The sequence below is a fragment of the Anarrhichthys ocellatus genome, unplaced genomic scaffold, assembly GCF_004355925.1.
Source record: "Anarrhichthys ocellatus isolate YVR2014 unplaced genomic scaffold, GSC_Weel_1.0 scaffold49, whole genome shotgun sequence".
NCBI lineage: Eukaryota > Metazoa > Chordata > Actinopteri > Perciformes > Anarhichadidae > Anarrhichthys > Anarrhichthys ocellatus.
Window position 1 is genome coordinate 2,674,105 of NW_022280079.1, and position 21,668 is coordinate 2,695,772.

Here is a 21,668-nt window from a genome sequence, read left to right on the forward strand (position 1 = left end):
AGCTTAGCCTTGCAGAGAACAGTGGAGGGGTACTCAAAATACTAAAAAAAAAGGTAAAATTAGAACTGTTCTGTTTGGAAAGAGCACATTTGGACACTGGAAAAAAACAGACGCATAAAAAGGTGAAGAAACATCAACTTCTCCTACCACCAATACAAATCCACCTTACTCCCTCCCAGCCCTGGTGCTGGCAGACCTGCTGACGTGGCAGTTCAAAGCGTTTGTTCAGTTGATCTCGGATAAACCTTCACTGTGGTCGTCTCCGTGTCCCTCCACTGACTTGATGTTGCAAAGCCGTAACACACAGGGCAGGCAATGAAGTTTGTGACACGGTGGGTGGTAAATCCCCAAAATATACACCAACAAAAGAGATATTTTTAAGTAGAAGACCTCTGACTGATGGTTGGCTGGCAGAGTAAACCACCTTGCCAGCAGCGACATTTCCTCTGCGCTGTGGGGGATGTTTTCCTGCTCCTCTTAGCAAGACCAGCAAGAAAATATGCAAGTGCTTCGGTGCAAACTATGCAGATTCAAATCTGTGCTGAGAACAGTCTAAATGTATGCAATATGTCTTTTGTGTGTAATAAAAAAGGAAAGAAAAGCCAAGAGCAGAAAATAGTTCTAAAAACCATCCACCATGTGGTTTAATGTGCCGGCCAGCGAAGGAGAGCGCCCACGTTCCCAAAGGGCTGAAGGGAGTGAGAAGTCGGGGGGGGGGGCCGCCGATGCCTTGTTGTCAAAGGCCGCCTCAGTCACCCACATCGCTGTCCTGGTCTCCTATGACCCACAGGAAGTGGAAGCTGAGTGCCAGCAGGGCGGTGCCCAGCAGGTCGCCCAGAGCCGTCAGGTAAGGAATGGAAAAACTGTCGGGATCTTTGCCGCTCCGCCACATGGAGTGCACCATCCAGTCTGCTATGCACAACAGCAGCAACACCTGGAAGAGAAACACAGGAGGATTTGTCTGCGGCTCATTAAGGTGAGGATATTGTGGGAGGCCTACGTTGTCACTTCTCTCGGAAAGAACCGGCAGAAAAGACGGAACGACGTGGAGCAGGACTCAATCCATTTAAAACTATCGATTCATTAAGTCAGTAGTAATCAATTCAAATGAATGGTTCGACATTTTTGGAAACACTTCTTAGCTTTCCTGCTGAGAGTTTAATGAGTGAGTTGATACCACTGTAATGGCTGCATGGTAAATATGTAGCGAGAGCCAGCAGCTTAGCTTAGCACAAACAGTGCTAAGCTAAGCTGGTGTTTCCACTAGCTGTCTGGCAAACGGTCACGGCCAAGAAGAGTAATTTTGACGCTTGGGTTTGGTAGGAACAAATGACATACAACAGATATTTAATAATTTCATTAGTGAGCTTCAGAGGTACTGTTTGGCTGATTTGTTTCTAGCTTTCATGCTAAGCTAAGATGACAAATAAGCGTATTTCCCAAAATGTCAAACTTTTCCTTTAGGAATCATATTAAACCATTGCACAAATAATACTACAGTATAAATAACAAATTTAAAACTTTTGATAAGATGAACTGGTAAAACCTAAAAACTAAAACTATTGTCCCCAAAAAGCTGAAGAGAGATGCACATAGATATAAATATCTATGTCACAATACGCATAAGTGGCCACATTGTATAAGCAGTGAGCTCTACTTCACACAAGGGGATCAGTAAATCTGATCAACCGCTAGTAACTGCCTTCGTACAGTCTTGCCAACCATGACATTCATGTTTCTGTTTTGTTGTCTTTGCAAATGCTCCGATAATTGATTGATTGCTCACTGTGATAAGAGTTTGGTCCGGCTGCTCTTTGTGGATGGAGTTTCTGACTTGTTTATCAAAAAGATTATGAGAAAATGACTCTACTTCTCACTTGATTTATTCCCTCAGTAAACATTGTAAATATGAGTCATAACTCTTCAATACAGCATGATGTTCATTTAGTAAATGATGGTCCACTTAAGAGTCAAATAGACCATAAAGCAGAGTATGCTTTAGGGCGGGGCTACCTTGTGATTGACAGGTCACTAGCACACTGACCTGTCAATCAGGATAGAGGCCTAGCAATGTGTATCCCTCCCTAGCTTCACCCTCTCGTCCACATATGGTCACAGCTGGCTCCAAAAAGACAAGATGGAAACCAATGGGTGACGGCAAGGTGGTTACCTCCATTTCTTTTTGTTCTAGCCGTGCAGTTCATGGGCTGAACTATGAGGGCGAACATGGTAAACGTTATACCTTCTAAATATCCGAATGCTAACATTGTAACTGCAAGCATGCTAGCATGCTGTTGTTAGCATTTAGCTCAAAGCACCATGCTGCATACAGCCTTACAGAGCCACTAGCTTGGCTATACACTCTTCTTAATGACGATACAAATTTAAAAAAAATAATGGTTGTCAGCTTACCCATTTTACTAATATGTTGTAGCGATGGGCCTGAATCTAGCAACTCCTGATTCATTTATTTTCACTTCTGACTTGTTTAGCAGGGCTTTATCATGGCAATCCCAAAGAATAACAAGGCAAAAGAAAAGAGGATAAGGAGAGGCAGTCGGAGTGTAATCCTTAACCAAAAAATAAAAAGAAGAGCAATATGGGGAAAAGAAAACGCTTGTATTGTCAAGGCTGGGATGAATAAGTGCTTTGAAATGCTGTGCAGAATGGCATAAACACTTAAACTGTACTGGGGACAGAGATGAGAAGGAGTAATGGACAGAGCAGCAGACCGAGAGACCAGTTAAGAGTTATTCATAATTCAAGTTTCCATGCATGGAGGCAACCGTGTTGAGAGTAAAAGAGAAGTCTATTACAAGATAAGGACGAGTCTATAATTTAGGGGAAATGAGCTGTCCAGAGTTGTGTGCAAACATTCTAAAAACAAAAAGGGATAGCAGTCATCGGAGGATATTAACATGCTGGGGAATACAAGCAGCAACGATGGTATCAAGAGGTAGCGGGGATAATTGATTATGACAATATATCATTTCATTAGAAAAATACACTAATGTATGAGCTCCGATAGCCTGCTGACAGCCCCACTAGTCGTTGGATGCGGGGGAGTCTTTGTGATGGAATGTGTAATCCTGTTGAACAACATGGTTTCCTGGTTTACGGAACATTGCTTTTTTTCTTAATATATATATATTTTTTTGGTTCCTCCCCCAACATGGTTTCCTGGTTTCCTGCTTTCCTGTCCAATAATGTGCAGTCATGACACGATGAAAGCGCCTCACGGGCGCACAATAAGCTTTTAAACCCGACTATCCACAGTCAGTCTATTATTCATGATGACATCCTCTCAGTTGTACCAATTGTTGCTTTTGTAGCATAATCTCTATAAACTATAAATGTATAAATCTGTCCTGTTGCTTACCGATTCTGCATAGCAACAAGACAAGATTTTGTAATCGGAAGCGTTCTGGTTTCCATTTGTAGTACAAGTAGTATCGACCAATCACATCAAAGAGGCGGAATGCATTGGCCGAAACTAAACCGTAATAAAGTAAATAAAGTATCTGAAGAAAAGAAAAGAAAAAAAACCCGTTATTGCCATTGTACAGCTCAGACTGGGCCAGTCAATAAAGTCTAAAACTACTGTTCCAACACTTAGTCTATTCTGTTTTTTTGCTCCTATTGGAGTCCCAAAAAATGTTCGAAAAAAATCACCGTAAGCAGTCAGAGTTCGATGCAATAGAGTTTATTCTTTGAGCAAGAAGTAAACCCGAGCATTTGCCCCGCTGAACACAGCCTTATATACTTCCTCGTCTGGGGCCAATGCTCCAGCTTTATTTTAAATTCCTCCTTTGTTGCCCTGGAAATAATGGAGTAATATTTTTATGGTCACGCTCTAGTTTCATAATTCTAATGGGGTCCAAAAACGTTTCTGCTCAGGCATGTTCAGGCATGTTTTCCTGACACCAGGGTTGATTTCATAGATGTGTGCTTAAAACATTGAATGCATTTGATAGTTCTGATTCAAACTCCAACATTGCACCCTGCGCTGGCCACACTACGGTGGGTATGAACCGAGCTTCATCCGTCGTCAGACCGAGAGCCGATTGTTTGCCTCAAACTGTCAACTACAATCCCTTATTTGCAGTGCAGAGCTTCCCGTTGACAATATTAGTTCAGCTTTGTCCTCAGACAAACAAAGAAAGGGAGGCAAAGACAGAGAGGAACTTGGGAGAAGTTTCAGGCACTCAGCTTTTCAAGGATTAAGATGCATCTAATTCCCACATTTTGGCAAAACAAATGAAAAATGAAAGAGACAAATATAACACAGTGGCAATCCATCAGGCAGTGTCTCTTTCCATCTCTGTGTTCAGCGCCTTAATCAAGAGTGTCTGCGAGATAAAGTTGTTTGATCTCCTGAGATGGCCACACTCGCTGCTACTGCCTTCCTGTCAATTTCTCAAATTACAAACCACTTACACAGGTGGCAGAGATGCACAGCTGAAAATGAGAGTCTGACTGTTGCCGAGTTTGGCGTGGATGCTGGGAGCACAATGGGTTGGATGCAATTTCTCCGGCTCTCTAACGAACAGAGTTGGACAGAAGCCGTGGCAAAATTAGTACTGACAAAGTTTCGTGCTCCGACGTCATGCAGTGTTTTGGAAATATTCTTTCTTGTAGCAACTTCAAAAAGACTCATTTGTGTGTCTGTACAAACCTGTTGGTCAGGCAATGGGCAAAAACATGGTTTTTATTATTATCCTAAATATATCTCGCTTTTTTTTCCCGTGAAGTTGCTCGTACCAGCGTTCCAAGTCAGATTCACAAACTTGTGAACTTGATGAGAGCTGCCTGTTTGTGAGATTTGATCGTTGGTATAATTTACGCTCTAAAATGTCTATATAAGTCGACTTGTTCCATTGTATTGGTGTGCGAGTGGCTGGATTATATTTAAAGATATTTGGAGGCCGATACTCTGAGAATGGGTTCATGTTTAGACACTGCTAGGGTCTCTGATTGTAATTCCTGGAGACCTGGGGTGCCAAATACGTCGATCGGAGGTAGTGCGGGTAGATCGCATGCCATTCAAAAAAAATGAGATGTCCGCATGGCATTTGCCACTTGATTTTCTAACACACGGGTCACCACGTATGCGCGGTCAACCGCGCGAGCTACTGCAAAACTACGGCGAGCTAATTAGTTAGCCTTCCAATTTATTTCTACTAAAGAAGCTAAAGCTGCAGCGCCATGATTTGGGAAAAGTCCAAAACCTCGCGTCAGAACTGGAGACTCAACGGAAGGCGTGTGCGTAACTTGACAGTGCGCGCTACACAGAGCAGATTGACAAGTGTCTGTCAGAGTTTGACAAACGCTTTCGAGACTTTGCTTTACTCGAGCCAGTTGCTACACTTATGTGCAGCACATTTCGGGAAGATATTGAGTTCGATTTACTCGCATCAAAAATTGCAATGCTGTTTCACCTGAACTCGTCTGGAGTGGAGGATGAGATTTTGACACTGCAAGCTGACATTCTGCTGAAGTCCAGGGCTCATGGACAGTTTTCTCACAGAGGAAAAGTACCCAAACATGAGGAAATGTGATACCTTTTTGACTGCATTATTCGGCTCTACTCATTTATGTGAGTCAGCCTTTTCCCACATGAAGAACATTAAGTCCATTCACCTTTCCACCATGACTGATGATCATTTGAAGTCTGCTTGAGGCTGGCTACCAGCAGCTACTGTCCGGACTATGCAACTCTGGCCAATCCCATTCAGTGCAAGTCATCAGAGTAAGGTAATGACCAAAAATGTACAGAATTGTATTGTGCCATAAGGGTTCATGCAGTTATGCAAGGTACGCCAACATATATTGTAAATATAAAGTATACTCGGCCGCAGGGACCTCTGAGCGACGGGGCAACCAGTCGCCCCGAGGTAGCAGAGCGAAGTGGTCGGGCCGGGGTGTAGGGCTTGACCATGGCCTGGAGATAGGAATGAGCTGTTCCTTTCACTGCCCTGTAGGCTAGCACCAGAGTCTTAAACTGGAGGCGGGCTCTTACAGGTAGCCAGTGTAGAGAACGTAGAAGGCAAGTTGTGTGGGAGAACTTGGGGTGATTGAACACCAGGCGAGCTGCAGCTTTCTGGACCAAGCTCCAGAGGTCTGATGGCCGACGCCAGGGATCCGGCAAGTAGTGAGTTGCAGTAGTCCAGGCGGGACATGACAAGAGCCTGGATTAGCACCTGCGCCGTCTCATCAGTGAGGAAGGGGCGAATCCTCCTGATGTTGTAGGAGTACTTTAGTACTGCCAAGCAAATAGCGTCTCAGTGCTCCAATCCTATTTGCACGGATTCAAATTAAAATGGGTAATTTGCAGACATTTAGCACAAAATTGGCCCCTTTCTATGCAAATGAGCATAATTCACAAGGATCAGCACTACTAGCCACACGCAGTAACAGTGAAATGTGAAGCATCTTTAGAGAGTTGCTGGTATTTGAATCACATTTAAAAGGGATGTCCGCTTAAACTCATTTATTTTGGGACGCAGTGACAGTCATGAAAAGTAAATGAATTAAGCTCCCCTACATGTCATTCTGGAAAATACATGAGAAACAAAACGAGATTTAAATAACCAATGAAGTTACTCTGCTGACTCTCCCCCTCACACAACCGACACATCAGCCTCAACTGCACTTTTACTTTGCCACATGGATAACGGCAATCAGCTGCAAAAAAGGGAAAATTGCAGGTTTTGCTTCATTCTCTGCATGTGATTTGTGAGAATGACCTTCAGAAGGGAGCGGATGACCTTCAGAAGGGAGCGGATAGCCGTCATACATGCTGCCATCAGCAGCCACAATTCACTCTTTGGGAATTCGTCCCTCAGTGAACTAAATCAATCAAGAACTTACAAACTGTCTTGCCAACGAGTAACCTGATGACCAAAGTTAAACTTGCTGTTGACGGGTGTAGTACTAGACACCTGTGGTGCATATCATGCATATCATTTTTACACTTTGTACATGGTTTTTTGAACATTTCTGCACTAAATAACTACTTCTAAAAACTGCACAGCTCTTCCTTTATTAATTCAGATATATTTTACATATTTATAAAATAGTTTTTCATATTTTTTTCATATTTTCCTTCTATTCATATTTATATTATTATTTTTCGCTTTCCTGATTTTTGCAATACTTGCTTTCATTTTTCATTTTCATTTCTCTTACTATGTTTATGTTATTCACCGATACAGAAAAGCACATTGCTTGTATGTGAAAACCCAAATTCAATTCTTATTCAATTATTAGTACAGTAAATTAAATTGGACTGATTACAGTAACTTCATGAGCACCACGTTGGACTCGGTATCTGCGGATATTCAATATTATATTATCGGCATTGGGACAAAAAAATTGTCGTTCCTGTAAATCCTGGAACTAATTGGACATCATTTATTGGCACACGTTAAGAAATAAAAATGGAATCTGGTTTTAAAACACACACAAGAGGCTGCACTGGAGTGTTGCTTCCGGTTCTGGTGAGATGATGAAAGGCTGCTTCAATGCATCCAGGAGTTTGAAGGCTTAGCACACACCAAGACACTGCACAGCGGTTTATAATACTGTGAGCCTCTTTGAAGTCATCGCAGCCACGTTCATTCCCGTCTCAATGATTGATGGTAAACAGTAGTCTGTTGACTTTAAAAAGCACCTAGCAGAAATGTCCGTGTGAGTGTTTAAGCAAGGCCTCAGTTGATGAATATGGAATTATACGTAATCTTTTGATGTGCGTTGACTCAAATAAATCCCTATTTCAAGCTGCTCTCGCCGACATTAACTTCCCTCTTGTTTGCTCAGATTGACTTCTCTGTGCACCACGTCAGTAACTATACATAAACCTAAATCCTGCCTGAATGAACACAATCGCTTAATGTCCCTGGCTGCTGTAGAACAGGGCAGGTTTTTATCATCCGGACAAACGCAATTGGATTTCGCGGCACTCTTCAAAAATAACTGCTTACTGAAATGCTGGATTATCAGACCCGTACAAGCGTTTCACATTCTGATCCAATATTGTTTAATAACGTATTCTAGTTCATGACTTTTCCTGACATTTCCTGAGTTGCATCTTACAGCATGGTCTGCAGAGAGCTTCTAAAGCATCAGAGGGATCTCATTGTTGAAAAGTATCAGTCAGGAGAAGGGTACAAAAGACTTTCCAAGGCATTAGATATACCATGGAACACAGTGAAGACGTAGTGTGGTCACATCTTTAGAATAGATTCTATTGGAGCCCTGTTATATCTTGTTTTTATGTGCCTTACTGAGCGGTTCGAGGACCAAGAAGCTCAGCTGACAGTCGAGAGATCAAGCGACAGATTCGATGTGCAGAACTCCTGATGGGTGGAGATGACGCTGATAGCAGCTGATACCCAGCCTCCACTCAAGTAATGAGGTTTGGGCTTCAGGGCAAGAGATGGTCACCCGTTGCTAAAGTGCCTTTAACATCGATAGATCGATAGATAGATTGATAGATAGATCGATATACACAGTATATATAAATATATATATAACTGGTTTGTATCTTAACGTGTACCGACCTAAAGACTTCTGACCTCAGTATTATTAAATGTTCCAGGAACGCAACATTACCATAGTAATGCATATTTATCAGGGGTAAACTTTGCGTACCCTTTTCAGAGTTTCTTGACTTCCAAACTGTAGAACTGCTATTCTCTCTTTTGCTTTGACACCCCTGAGGCGTATTGCACTACGTTGCCTTGGTTTGTTTTGCATTGCCTCATTCTTTCTCTAAATACACTGTGGGCTAATATAGCATTGGTAAACCACGTTGTCTTGTGTACTGTTTAGGCCGTGCTTTCTACTCTTGTTTGGTAAGTCCTCAGTTTTTTTTATTAACTATTGATTTGAGCAAAATGCAGATCTCGAGTCTTCTTCTCCACTCTGTGCAGTGAGGCTCGCACAGATATCACGGCCACTCGAGCTGCCGAAACGTTTCAATTTCTCTCCTAATTTTCTGAGGCTCTCTCTTTAAATGGTACAATCAACCGGCAGCATGTGCAATTTCCGCTTATTACTTGCTATTAAAGAAAGACAGTTACAGTACTTTCTGTGACATTATCAAATTCCGCCGCTGCTACAGACATCTTTGCCAAATTGTGTCTGACCCCATGTAGGACAGAGAGGAAAATCTGAAACTACAATGTAAGGTCTGCATATATTGAATCCCAAATGGATGGCAGTTTCAGGCAATTGAATATTTGAAAGGCAGGTCATGTGTGAATTAAACATTTATTTCTTTGCTTGAGGTTATAGCGGGACATTAGATGAAATACATCGGCATGGGTACGGTGATTTCACTTATGCAGTAATACGCCACACCAGGGCACTGGCTGGGACTACTGAGAGCCATAACCAATGCTGTTGTCCGCCTCATTCAAGTGTCTAAACCGGGCCCTTTCAATTTCTCCAAACAATCCAAACGTGGAAATTATTCAAATGAATGTTTCCCATGCAGGTCAGGGATTATAAATTACCGTCGAGCTTGTTTGAGTTTACGGGCAATATGATGAGAGTGGCAGAATGTTTATTGACATCATTAGTGCCTGGGTTGGAGTATAGGTGGAGAGGCTCAGCCACTGTGCAAGTACAGTCTGCTCATAACCCTCAAACGGCCACACATTTGTTTTCAGAAAGATAACGACATCAGGCCCACTGAGTGCAATAGTTCTCTACATTCTCCTTCCTGGTGAGAGACTGGCTCGCTCACCTCTGAATCCTCCTCACTCAACTCTATCACCTTGATGTGTTTCAGAGGTTTCACCATTTGTAGCTCAGGGTTCATACACATTTTGACCAATGGATTTCCATGACTTTAAACCAAATTTCCATGACCAAACATTTTGTGAAATCTCAGTGTATACATGAAAAAGTGAGAAAATGTAGTATTTATACTAACAATGAGAATTCCAAAGCATACAGTATACCTTAAATGACACAAACGAATGAGAGACAATAGTTTGATTAAAATAATAAACATTTACACACATACTCTGGTTGACACTGACACATCAATAAGAGCTTTAGTAGGTAGTAGCATCCAGCTAGTGCACACATTGCTTTCCCTTTTGTAGTGCAAATGTTTCATTGAACCCTGTTACTGTACAGCTTCATATTAACTTCCACTGTTACTGTACAGCTGTTGGAATTGTGGCCTATCTTCTATTTGCAATTAATATGCATTCAATGCAGTTAAATTATTTAAATGAAAATGATAATCTACTCTGACTAAAGTAGTTTATCAAGAGTAAAATAATAGCTGTAATCTATACACACCTCTGCATTAGCAACCTGCTGAAATGAAGGTACAGGCACCTTAACCCTCTCATTACTTCAGGGTTCTTGAGAGCAACGTGGGACTGTTGGTACACTGGCTGTGGTCATTACAGTAAACAGTGTGAACAGTGTGATGAGAGGGCATGTGAGTCTTGTTGCTGTAGTTCATCTCCTTGGAGCAGAGGCTGCATTTAGCATACCCTGCCTTATCAATGTATTTAAAACACTGTGACAGCAGGAAGCTGTACTCACGTCTGTTTAGACCTCCACCTTTATCCAGGCCCAGCTCCACTCACAGCTCGGCCCTGCGTCAAGCTGCGCTACACAACCAGCCTCCTCTCCCTGAAGCTCTTTGACCTCATCATCTCATCAGTATCTGGGCCTCATCATCGTGGTCATGAAAGTTATTTTGACCACGAAATCATCCTCATTCTACTTTGAGTTAAACAAAACAACCTGCAACCAGATGCGCCGGTGTTCCGGTTTAACGTTAATGAGTGACCGCGTGAACTGAACCGGAACACGGGAGGGCTGCATGTTTCATCACGTTACGTTTTTTCCTCCTAAATCGCGATAATGATGAACGTTAACAGTCGACAAAGTTACGCATGCAGTGGACATTAACTTAACCCAGCAAGTCTGAACGGTAACAGTACATAACGTAACTCGAACTTTAACGGAGGGAAATGAAGACGCTGTAGACATCTGAACGCTGATTGGCCAAGACTCGACACATCAAAGATGTTCTATTGCGAAGATCACGACATCACCTTTTCTCCTCGTCTCACTCCAATCTGAGAAACGCTGGCTGGCAACTCACCGTAAAAGAACGACATGAAAATATGAATATAACACATTTCCATGACTTTTCCAAAACTTTTGGGATTTTATTTTTTTCCATGACTTTTCCACGTTTTCCATGACCGTACAAACCCTGGTAGCTCTCACCATATCACAAGTTTAAGACTGAACCACAGACAGAAAAGTACAATGCTAGGCTAATGCAGGTACTTGCTATTGAGCTCCATAGGCTTATGTTTGACAACTGAGACGGAAGCAATAGCTTTAAGTTGTATTTTTTTCTTCTATATCATAGTGTTTGGAACACACTTGGAATACAGATGGACAGTGAAGAACTTGATATGTGGTATAGCGGAGCGGTTTGAAAGGTTTCTCACAACATTTTTTTGGAAGAGGGCCTGCTTTGGCAGAGGTTTCGTCCCTTCTGCTAAATCTGCAATAACAGGTCGTATTGGCCACTAGGGGGCAGCGGAAACAAGGTATGAACAGAACTATGTTTAATGCTTTACACCAAACACCAAGTCAAATTCCTTGTATGCGTTAACATACTCAATAAACTGTTTCTGATTCTGACAACACAGGCTAACCTTACTAAGTCAGTGTAAATGATGCTAAGCTACCGAGTGGAAGGTAGCGCAGTCCTGCACAGAGCTAACAGCTAACGTTAACCGGAGGTGACACTGATGCACATTAGGATGCGTTCAGGCTTTTTTGCAGTAAAAATGAGTATTGGGAAAAGGTCATTTCTAACAGTATCGTGATGTATTAAAATGTAATCTTGTAAAATGTAGTTTCTGGCAAGAAACCTCATTAAATAAACTTGTTTGCAGGAGATGTTTTCACAGTGACATAAAATAGATAATAGAGAGCGAATTTTGAACTGTTTAACTTTCTAACAAAAAACAGCAACATTATGGAAACAGTAATAAAGGATTGTATGTTGAAGAACATGTGATTCATTGTTTTACTTTTGGTTTTTGCCATGGTATCAAATTAGTATCGAGAATCGTGACATTCCTTCTTTCCACCTTCCTACTCGATGTACAAGTGTACTCCTCGTCTCTTAATCTGTCCATATCTTGAAATGATTACTGCTCCAGACTCTCTTCTCTGCCATCAGGGGATTTCTGTACTGGCTTTGAAAACAAATTTCCCTTCTGGGACAATAAAGAGTACATGTCAACCTACATCCATGTCTGTCCAAAATATCATCACCTCATCATCTTATCCCATTAGATATTTGTGTGAAATTGTCTCAATTAACATATGAATTCTTAAGTTCTGCCCAAAAAAATGTGTTTTATGAGTTCACACTGAGTTCCAGATGGACGTTTATGCCAAATTTGAAGAAATTCTCTAAAGGTGTTCCTGAGATATTGCTTTCACGAGGATGGGACTGACGTGAGGTCACAGTGACCTTTGACCATCAAACTCTAATCAGTTCATTCTTGAGTCCAAGTGAGAAATTCCCTCCAGGCACCCCTGAGAATGACGGACAAGCAAACATAAAACCTCTGGCTATGGTTATTGCTAAACACTGAAACACATGGATTCTGTATTGAGCTGGATTTTCATCTTAAGAAAAAATGTTTTTATCTTAGATTAATACAGAGTCTAGCATTTGTATTAAAAATGAGCCGCAAGCGGCATCCTACGGTTCTGGAAAGTGAATCTAATGCGGAAGCTTTAAACTTGCATTCTCTCTAGTGTCCAGCAGGGGGCGACTCCTCTGGGTGTATAGAAGTCTATGAGAAAATGACTCTACTTCTCTCTTGATTTATTACCTCAGTAAACATTGTAAACATGAGTTTATGGTCTCAATCTCTAGTTTCAAGTCTTCTTCAATACAGCATGATGTTCATTTAGTAAATGATGGTCCATTCAGAGTCAGACAGACCATAAAGCAGGGAATGCTTTAGGGCGGGGCTACCTTGTGATCGACAGGTCTCTACGTCACCCCTCCGTGTTCAAATATGGTCACTTCTGTTCACTGGGTGCAAAAAACAAGATGGCGATAGCAAAAAAAATCTAGATGGCGACGGCCAAAACGCCAAACTCAAGGCTTCAAAATGGAAGTCCACAAGACGACTACGTCCACATGACGACTACGTCCACATATTATATACAGTCTATAGGAAAACATTCAGTTAGTATTACACTTCCATATTTTGTGCAACACTCAGCCTAATAATTAACGTCTGCTATTCTGCCCGAGTCTGTACTGATGACAAATCAGATACAACTCTGAGTTATAATCAATAGATAATCATACCCGTAATAAACTTGCTGCTGTGACATAGTGCAGAAACCCTCATTCAAAGCAGAATTCAGGGACCTTCCCAGAAGCAGAACGACAAAGACGAGAAAGAAGTTCATGAACTATTCTGACATGCAGCGTCTTGGTCTTTCTCACCATGTCGAACATTTAAAAAAACAAAAAGCAAAATGGTGTTTAAGGTTCTTAAATCCAATCAATACAGTATGCTCTCTTTAGTGGTTGTGAATATCAAGATGTGAAAGAACTCCATGGGCCTGTCTCTGCCATTGGATAATCCATCTGGGACTGAAGCACCCTTATAGCAGCTCTTCCTGCTATGGACTTAATTCAGTTGGAAAGTTTCCAGCGCCTCAGCGGCCAGGATTACATCCTGATGTTCAATGTCTGCATTAAAGATTTAAGGGAGCCTTCAAAAGCCTTTCAGCATACACAAAAACATGCTAACTGAATTCTTAAAATTCCAGACCACGATACAGATCCTGGAGCAGCTGAAAAAGTGAATTCATAATAACCTTCAGGCGTCGCTCAAAACCACGACGCTCAAGGAATTCACGACACACACACACACACACACACACACACACACACACACACACACACACACACTTGATTCTCCTACTTCAGTATGTAAGTGTTGGGAAGGAAACACACGTCCTCACATTCATCTTTCATAGAAAATTATGTTTCCTCTTGCATATGAATGGAAATGAACAGTGCAGGTAAAATGAGCTTGTTGAAGGTCATAATGCAAACTGGTGTTGCATAGTCACAGATTATTGTGTGTGTGGGGTAATCATATGCACAAACACCATTCAGAACTATATCATAAATCACTCTCTTCTCTCATTTAAAATGCTGGAGATGGATCGGCTGAGTACATCGCTGAGTTGGATGTTTTGGCAATTTTTGTCATTTCACCTTGCATATTTAATAGTCTGCCTCTGAAGAACTTTGGATATTATCAGTGTATTTCGACCTAACCACAGTTGGTGATGGTTGAAACAGTGAGTTGTATTTCGTTTCTGTCGAGTGAACTAAGCCGGTCTTCTCTCAGAGAGAAACTTGAATTCAGAAGGTGTGCGGTTGAATTCATTTAAGATGTAGAAAAGGTGTAAGAACATTTACTTTCTTGACCTTCTGATGGTTTATTTTGTTTATTTATTAGACTAACAAATGATTAAAGAGCTTGTGGAACATGGCAAAACATCGTGGTTGCAGTGAGTCGTACGTTCACAAACCATTGTTATGATTTATTTGATAATGCCATTGATTGACTGGTGACTCCTCACTCACCTCTCTTAACCGGCTCAAGGACGGTGGGACAAATGATCACACAGCTGAGTGCATCGCCGCCGCTGCTCTGCTGCTCTGCTGCTCTGCTGCCAAAGACACTGTTATTCTGTGCTTTTTTATTGGCCATCAACCTCACATCTAGACGCGTACTGTAAAAATAATAGACTTGAAGCCTAAATGAACACTTCGGGTTCCGGTTAATTAATCCCATGAGACGGAGCTTTTTGTTTTTGAAAACCTTCCTGAAAACGAAACTCTCTTTAAAACAGCATTAATGTCTGCTATATTAAGACTCTGTTTTTACACTCAAGGGACCCAGTCTATTTTAGAGTGCAAAAGCCTCTCGCATATTCCAGTACACATCATCACGCACTCACCTGCAGCATGGCAGCAGCCAAGTAGACAGACATAAAGATGGGGGTCAGGGTGGTGTGTCCGCTCTTCATCAAGTGGATGGTGTAGAGGAAGATCAGGTGACCAGGGATCACCAAAAGGAGGAGCACCTGAGCAGAGCGATGATTGGCTCCTGAGAAAACACAACACGGAGGTTAAAGGTGGATGTGAGACGAACACTCGAGAAACTCGAGTAGCTCGACAACTAAAAATCAGCAGTGCAGATTCTTTACCGCCCCTTTACTGAACCAAAACTAGTTTTCATGTTAGCTCCATGGGAGGAAATCAGCAGTTTGCATTAATTCATTGATATTTCCAATCGTAGCTAGAGAGGGCAATCTGTCTGTAGTGAAACAATCGAGCTCACAGACCAACTTCATCAATCAATATAGGTACAGTTTGAAGTTTTAAATTCAAACACACATCTACAGTTGGATATTTGTGATTTAAACAGCTGTCTAAGCATGGTCTTGTGTATGCAAGCGTGAAAAAAAGGCGAGAATTCTCTGTCAGAAGCGCGTCTCACAGAGTCAGTGTGGATTGGTACACTCAGCAGAACGCTTCAGCTCCTTCCAGCCAGCTGCCACCTTGTTTAGGTGTTTGTAGTGAGATGAGGAGGTATCGTATGGTTACTTGAGTCTATTGCAGTGCTTTCAAAGACAGCGACAGGAATAAATAAAAAAGGGCGTCCGAAGGAATGTTCAGCTCAATACGGTACGTCGCCCTGCGTGGCCAATTATGGCACGGTGGACATAATGCGTAATAAATAGAAAATAAATAGTTTGAACCTATTTTTTTTAAGAAAGAATATTCGATCGTCATTTTTGGCAGCCCTAGTTTAAGCTCTATTCAGTAAAGAATTAGTATTGGGCAAAGATAAATTATAACGCTATCATGAAATGTTCAAATATAATCTTGTAAAATGTTGTTCCTGACAAGAAACTTCTATAAATACAGTTGTAGTTTGAAGATGTTTTTATGGCATAATATAAATAGATATAAGAGAAAGAATTAACACCTTAGAGTACATGACTAAAACTACTAATGCCAAGACTTTTAAAAAATACAACTATTTACCTCCAAACAACGTTTTGTTGTTGTTGCAAGTAACCACTGTAGATGACAACTAAAGATGATTCTTCTTAAAAGGAAAGCAACTGGTTGTTCGTCTTATTTTTCTCTATTGTATATTTACTGCTGCTCCTTAATAAAGCAAAAGTAACTTTTATCCGACAACTCGATAAATCGATGGAATAATCAGAGGGATACTCGATTACTAAAATAATCTGTTTATGGAACCCTAATGTCAGGGAATCGTTTCTTTGCAGGAGAAAATAAACTGTCTAAAAGAGTGCATGTACTCTCTAAAAAAAATACATCCCTGAATAGTTTGGTGAATCAGCCCACCTACTGTCCACAGGATTCACCATCCTGCTGGTTTTCACTCTGGACTTCTAACAAGGAATTCATTAACATCTGGGACAGCAGGACGTGGTGGGATGGAGACCCAGCAGGAGTGTGGCTCACCGGGCATACAGCAGGAGACCCACAGTGTACCTCTGTACTTGTGAACCTCTGCGACAGCCAATTACAATGTGTGTAATTCTAATAATAACATATCATTAATATTACTGTGACTTTATTATTGAAATTACCCAGAGTTCAAAGGGAAATCTGTTAAATATGGTACAAGTGTTTATGTGTATGATTGAATCTGGGGGTAAAATAATAATTTAAAAAAAACATAGTATTAAGAAAGGCCTACGGGGTTGGCCGGCTATGCCTAGCCACCTTAGCCAACGTGTGACTTTAATTTAATAACTGGTCAGTAGTGTTGCCTGCGTTGTACTAACCTCTACCCCAGAATGTGCGGCAGGGGTAGTAGCAGCCCTTGGCCTCCTCGGGAACCTCCCCAGGAGCACAGTGGAAATGCAGGTGAGTGGAGAACCGGCTGGCTTGAATAGCCACCAGGTTACCCCCGATCCCTGCACGAGATAGGACAGCATTCAGTGTCAGGTGAGGCCAGTGAAGAGACAAAGTCAAAGCAGGTAAACATGGCTATTAATTATCATCACTCATTGAGTAAACAGAGAACGGCTACCAACCGATACTGCATTCAGTATTCATCCGGGTTCCCACTCTTTTCTAAAGATCAGACTTTACGGAGACATTGTCAGTGATGATGTAACTATGATCGTGCTGTGCACTAATGAATCCCTTTTTTTCCTATGAATTATATTAACCATTGCCGTCTCAAAACAAATAACTGAATGACATAAATAGCCTACAACTGTGCCTACAGACAAATCGTGACTGAACTATACGTACCTAAAAAGGTACAGTACAGGCCGCTGCAAATCAATATTTAAGTTTCAGTAAAGAATAATACATATATGCGCCAATTTTTTTTTAAAACAAATCAAATGAATGAATGGTTAAAAAACTCCATTGGAGAGACTGAAGTGGAATTTACTTTGGATATTAATATGCCTTCTAGACATGTTGACATGTCATTGTAGAGGTGGAAGGAATACCATTTAGAGCAACTGCATTCTGTTTAGGTTTTCTTATTCCAAGTCTGTGAGTGGGAAACACATATAGACCCTTCTGTCTGTCTCTCTATGAAAAATAAATGACATAATATATTGACAGCTTGACGGAGTAGCAGCAGGGGGCGGGGCTTAGAGGAGGCCAAATTACCTCAACACAACTATAAATCTAGTTTGAAAGATAAATACCATGGTGGAAAACAAGAAAATCTGCCACACCAAATAATGTTCTCTCTCTCACTCTCCTCGCTGTGTCAGGCCTCTAAAAATGATTGATTTGACTTTACTTTAAACAGACAAGACATTTGAGAGCCAGTGCTGTATTGAAGTTTTATAATACTAGCACATTACAAGAGAGTGAAAGGGATCACAGTCATGTTCCCTGTCGAGCAGATGAACAGTGAAGAGAACGTGGATCGCCATCTGTGCTGACGAAACACAGGGCCACTTTACATTCACATACTGCAGCTATCACACCTTTCCTTTAGCAAGTCGCACGCACGCACATCCCTGTACCCACAGTCTGGTGACTAAGCCCTGCAGGAGAGCTCACATACATACAGATATCAGCAACAAAGTAGCTGACAAGGTGAGTGCCGTTTAAGCAGAAGAAAACCTTTATTTTCCCTTTATGTCTGTAAAAACTGCCAGAAAAGAGAGACGTCTCTTTATTGAGAATCATAAGAAATGTATCATTGGAATGCTCGCAGTGCAGCGGGGAAACAGATCCTCAATACAAGGCTGCTTTCAGTCACTCAATTGGTTGTGTACTATAAACTTTAAACACAAGAAGAAGGACGTCTCAGCCCCCCCCCAAAAAACAACCCAGACCTGTTATTGTGGTAACGAGTATATCGAATCAGACCCTGTCACCACCTCGGGGTGATGTCCACTTAATTCAATCTATTGTGTCTCTTTGTCGGCCTGGTGACATCTTATTGGAGCATTACCAGCACTGCCGCGGGGCCTGTAAACAGACATAACTGCACGATGAGCAGCTCTCCGCCGCCGCCCCCTGCCCCCGCCTGCTCTCTTCCCCGGCTGTCTGAAGCTCTGTGCAGAGTCGGCGGTACGCAGGTCCCCGGTAGACAATAAACTTATATTTTTAGGTTGATTAAATGTACCAGAGTTCACGAATGTGCAGGATATTACTACAGACATTAATGTAATCTTATACCACAACACCTGCTGTGATAACAATGTGTTTATTTTGTGTTTATTTGCATTAAGAGTGGGGCAAAGTGAGACGTGAAGCGGTTCACTCGAGACGTACGTGGAGACGCATTCTTATGCTGGGTGTGAACAGACGAACCGAAAGCTTTCCCCTTGTGGGAAAGCTTTCGGTTCGTCTGTTCACACCCAGCATAAGAATCATCCAAGACACAATGCCAGATGTGAACACGGCCTTACATGCATACAGAACACAAATATTCTTGACGAACATCCGTTTGTATCTCTCTGTCTGGGGCTTCTGATCAGCGTTAGCAGATACAGTTAGTGAGCACGTTGTACACAGTGTACAAAACCTGGCAGCCGGCTGTTGTTCGCCAAGAAATAGGTCCAGCACACACCTTTACACATCTCTTCATAGAGATGATAAACAAGATCCTCCCACATGCATATACAGTGGGTACGAAAGTATTCAGACCCCTTTAAATTTTTCACTCTGTTTCATTGCAGCCATTTGCTAAAATCAAAAAAGTTCCTTAAAAGTGGCCTCCATAATCCTTAAATGGAAGAAGTTTGGGACGACCAGAACTCTTCCTAGACCTGGCCGTCCAGCCAAACTGAGCAATCGTGGAAGAAGAGCCTTGGTGAGAGAGGTAAAGAAGAACCCAATGATCACTGTGGCTGAGCTCCAGAGATGCAGTAGGGAGATGGGAGAAAGTTCCACAAAGTCAACTATCACTGCAGCCCTCCACCAGTCGGGGCTTTATGGCAGAGTGGCCCGACGGAAGCCTCTCCTCAGTGCAAGACATATGAAAGCCCGCATAGAGTTTGCCAAAAAACACATGAAGGACTCCCAGACTATGAGAAATAAGATTCTCTGGTCTGATGAGACCAAGATTGAACTTTTTGGCGTTAATGCTAAGCGGTATGTGTGGAGAAAACCAGGCACCTGCCCAATACAATCCCAACAGTGAAACATGGTGGTGGCAGCATCATGCTATGGGGGTGTTTTTCAGCTGCAGGGACAGGACGACTGGTTGCAATTGAAGGAAAGATGAATGCGGCCAAGTACAGAGATATCCTGGAAGAAAACCTCTTCCAGAGTGCTCTGGACCTCAGACTGGGCCGCAGGTTCACCTTCCAACAAGACAATGACCCTAAGCACACAGCTAAAATAACAAAGGAGTGGCTTCGGAACAACTCTGTGACCATTCTTGACTGGCCCAGCCAGAGCCCTGACCTAAACCCAATTGAGCATCTCTGGAGAGACCTGAAAATGGCTGTCCACCAACGTTCACCATCCAACCTGACGCAACTGGAGAGGATCTGCAAGGAAGAATGGCAGAGGATCCCCAAATCCAGGTGTGAAAAACTTGTTGCATCATTCCCAAGAAGACTCATGGCTGTACTAGCTCAAAAGGGTGCTTCTACTCAATACTGAGCAAAGGGTCTGAATACTTATGACCATGTGATATTTCAGTTTTTCTTTTTTAATAAATTTGCAAAAATTTCTACATTTGTTTTTTTCTGTCAAGATGGGGTGCTGAGTGTACATTAATGAGAAATAAAATGAACTTTTTTGATTTTAGCAAATGGCTGCAATGAAACAAAGAGTGAAACATTTAAAGGGGTCTGAATACTTTCCGTACCCACTGTATACTAATATTGACCTGTTCATAGTAGGAGTGCATGATATATGGTTTCATACATAATTTACAGCATCATTTACTACCTGTTAATGATTCTCAGATAGAAAGAGTTTGTTGCTACTGAGTTTTTTTCCAATATTGTGCAGCTCTTTGTCATATTGTTTTCAATATGACATTTGTCATATTTATTTGTCATCATTAGCAGTTGCCATTATTCTTGGACATATTTGAGACTTTCCAATGTATCTTTTTCGTATTACTAACATTTCTGATGATTCTCTATGTTCGGGGGTTCTTCTGGGACTTTCTTAGCCTTTATAGGATGGTTTACACATCAATTTCCTAACTGTGTCCATTTCTATGCTAAGAATCCTGTTTAGCTTTGGGACTACAGATGAAAAATAGCCTTTTGGCTAACTGGCACATTTGCAGAAATGTTTTTATTAATGTGCACTATCCCGTTCAAATAAACCAATAAATAAATAAGCTTCTTTTCATATTTCATTCCTTATTTTTGTATATACATTATATTTGTGTTAATCTATACTCCATTGTCAGTTCAATACAGCGTTTCCTCTATAATTGTACCGGCCGAAAATAACGCCAAATATCCGCTCCAGTGTTATGTTCTGCAGTGGCGCACTGCCGTGAACTGAAGCATGCGTCTGTGGTTAGTTCACATGTCTGTAATAACAGCAGGACAGTGGAGTGTCTGTTATCTAAACTGCTCTAGTCAGTTGAACAAGTGAAGATGATGTCGGTGGCCTACTGGTTACAAACAGGCTCTCGTGCTAACGAATTCAGTGTTTTTGAGTTCTTAGCTGAAGTAATGTAGCTCCGGTATGTTTAATGTGGAGTGAGCACTGCACCAGTCTTCATTTCAAATGTTTGTATTTTTTAGCGATATGGTAGTTTAGGAGGCACTTTGTTCTTGTGTACACTGACTAATTTGGCACACAGTTAACACACAAGCAAACTCAACTCCTGGTATTTACTCTGGTGTTCTTCACCACTGATTCGGAAGAAGGAAATAAAGAGTAACGGGAGAACCAGCTTTAAAAAGGACATATTTTCTCTTGAAATAAGTGCTGCGCGGTGGATTTAATGTATGCCATTGCTGATAAATATAACACAGAGAAACTTTAAAGTGATGAAATGGAGAAATGTATTTGGTGTGGTGTCTTTGTGTTAGCGCATATTAGTCAAACGGCTAATTAA

The 21,668-nt window shown here is 41.6% G+C and overlaps 1 protein-coding gene across 1 annotated transcript in view; it reads right to left on the reverse strand.

Moving 5' to 3' along the window:
• Positions 1 to 715: 715 nt before the first annotated feature.
• slc41a2b (solute carrier family 41 member 2b) overlaps positions 716 to 21,668 on the reverse strand; it is a 37,203-nt gene continuing 16,250 nt past the window's right edge. Inside the window, exons 9-11 of the mRNA XM_031869827.1 lie at positions 16,936 to 17,067; positions 15,067 to 15,215; positions 716 to 934 (exon numbers count right to left, since the gene is read on the reverse strand). Coding sequence (XP_031725687.1) covers positions 749 to 934; positions 15,067 to 15,215; positions 16,936 to 17,067 — 467 coding nt within the window. The 3' untranslated portion in view covers positions 716 to 748. The remainder of the gene's footprint in view (positions 935 to 15,066; positions 15,216 to 16,935; positions 17,068 to 21,668) is intronic.